General features: G+C 55.1%; 1 protein-coding gene across 1 annotated transcript; it reads left to right on the top strand.

Moving 5' to 3' along the window:
• The first annotated feature begins 2 nt into the window (after positions 1-2).
• On the top strand, positions 3-1,762 carry CSUI_003908 (toxoplasma gondii family d protein). Its single transcript, XM_068064103.1, has one exon. It carries the CDS (start codon positions 58-60, stop codon positions 1,735-1,737), a length of 1,680 nt encoding a protein of 559 aa, XP_067923921.1. The 5' UTR covers positions 3-57; the 3' UTR covers positions 1,738-1,762.
• The last annotated feature ends 1 nt before the right edge of the window (position 1,763 follows it).

Raw genomic sequence — 1,763 nt, 5'->3', positions numbered from 1 at the left:
ATCGTAGCACTCGTGTTCGCGACACTTGCACTGTCGGCGGCCGCCAACCCGCCCCCGATGGTTATGAGCAAGAAGGAAGCGCCGCCGCCAGTCGTGAAGCAGGAGGTTTGCGAGACAGTGCCCTATCAGGTCCAGGCTACCTGCTACAAGGATGTGACGAAGAAAGAAGCTTATTCTTGCCCCGAGACTCTTGAGAAGGAGGTGTGTAAGAACGTGCCAGTCCAGGTCCCTGACACTTGCTACAAGCAGGTTTCACAGCAAGTTGCCTACTCGTGCCCACAGACGCAGCAGAAGACTGAGTGCTACGACGTGCCTCACACCTGCACCAAGACTGAGTACGTCTCAGAAGCCTATGAATGCGGCAAGGATGTCTGCAAGAGTGTGCCAGTACAGGTTCCGAACACGTGTTACAAGACCGTCCAAGAGCAGCAAGCTTATCCGTGCCAGAAGGTGAAGCCTGAGCAGTTCTGCGCTGAGGTACCCTTTACCGTGGCAAAGACCTGCTACAAGGAGGATGTCAAGACCGTGCCGTACACGTGTTCGAAGACAGCGTACAAGCAGCAGTGCAGGAAGGTTGCTTTCCAGGTAGAGAACACCTGCTATAAGACCGTTATGCAGGCTCAGCAGTACCCGTGCACAAAGACCGCATATGAGGACAGCTGTTCTGATGTAGCCGTCCAGGTCCCCGACACCTGCTACAAGCCAGTCCAACAGCAGAAGCCGTACAAATGCAAGAAGACTCTCACCCGCCAGCAATGCACAAAGGTCCCCGTTGAGGTTCCTAGCACTTGCACCAAGACCGTGATGACAAAGGAAGCGTACGACTGCTCTAAGACCGAATACAAGACGGAGTGCACAGAGGAAGTCGCTCAGGCGCCATGTGTCGGGAAGGAGTGTAAGCTGCGTCAGCTCAAGAAGCAGCGGGTGTGCCGCCAAGTTCCCTTCACTACCAAGAATGTATGCTACAAGGAAGTCCCGACGAGCCAGGCCTACAAGTGTAGCAAAACCGAGTACACTGAGCAATGCCAAGAGGTTCCATACGAGGTGCCGGACACCTGCTACGAGACCATTACAGTACAGCAGCCGTACAAGTGCTCTAAGACCGAGTACAAGCAGCAGTGTAAGAAGGTCCCCGTCGAGGTTCCCCACACATGCACGAAGCAGGTCCCAGCACAGGAGGCATACCCATGCCCCAAAACGGAGTACAAGGACGAGTGCCAGGACGTCCCTGTCCAGGTCCCCGATACCTGCTACAAGCAGCAGCCCATCAAGGTGCCTTACAGCTGCCCGGAGACGAAGTACCAGTCCAAGTGTGAGACCAAGATGGTCCCCTTCGAGGATACCTGCTACAAGACCGTTCCCGTCCAGCAGGCTTATTCCTGCAGTAAGACGGTTATGGAGCAGCAGTGTGCATTCGTTTCTCAGACGTGCCACAAGAAGGTGCCGACCCAGGTGCAGTACTCCTGCCCCAAGAAGGAGTGCAAGCAGGTCGCCTTCCAGGTGGAGAAGACCTGTTACAAGTCGGTGCCCACGAAGGAGGCTTACAAATGCTCGAAGACTGTGTTTGAGAACCAGTGTGCCACTCAGTCATACACTGTTGCAAAGACGTGCTACAAGGATCACGTCAAACAGCAGGCCTACCCTTGCATGGAGACCAAGTACCGCACCCAATGCAAGACAAAGAAGGCTGTTGCTCCTGCGCCTGCTCCTGTCGTGCTCTCCAAGAAGGGCATGTAAGAGCAGGAGTTCCGTACGCTGCGTGA

Source organism: Cystoisospora suis (assembly GCF_002600585.1).
Source record: "Cystoisospora suis strain Wien I chromosome Unknown contig_1762, whole genome shotgun sequence".
NCBI classification, from domain to species: Eukaryota; Apicomplexa; class Conoidasida; order Eucoccidiorida; family Sarcocystidae; genus Cystoisospora; species Cystoisospora suis.
This window is presented reverse-complemented; position numbering and strand designations above follow the sequence as displayed.

Excerpts from the sequence above, each read along its gene's own strand:
- CSUI_003908 (XM_068064103.1), top strand. The coding sequence starts at position 58 with ATGGTTATGAGCAAGAAGGAAGCGCCGCCGCCAGTCGTGAAGCAGGAG.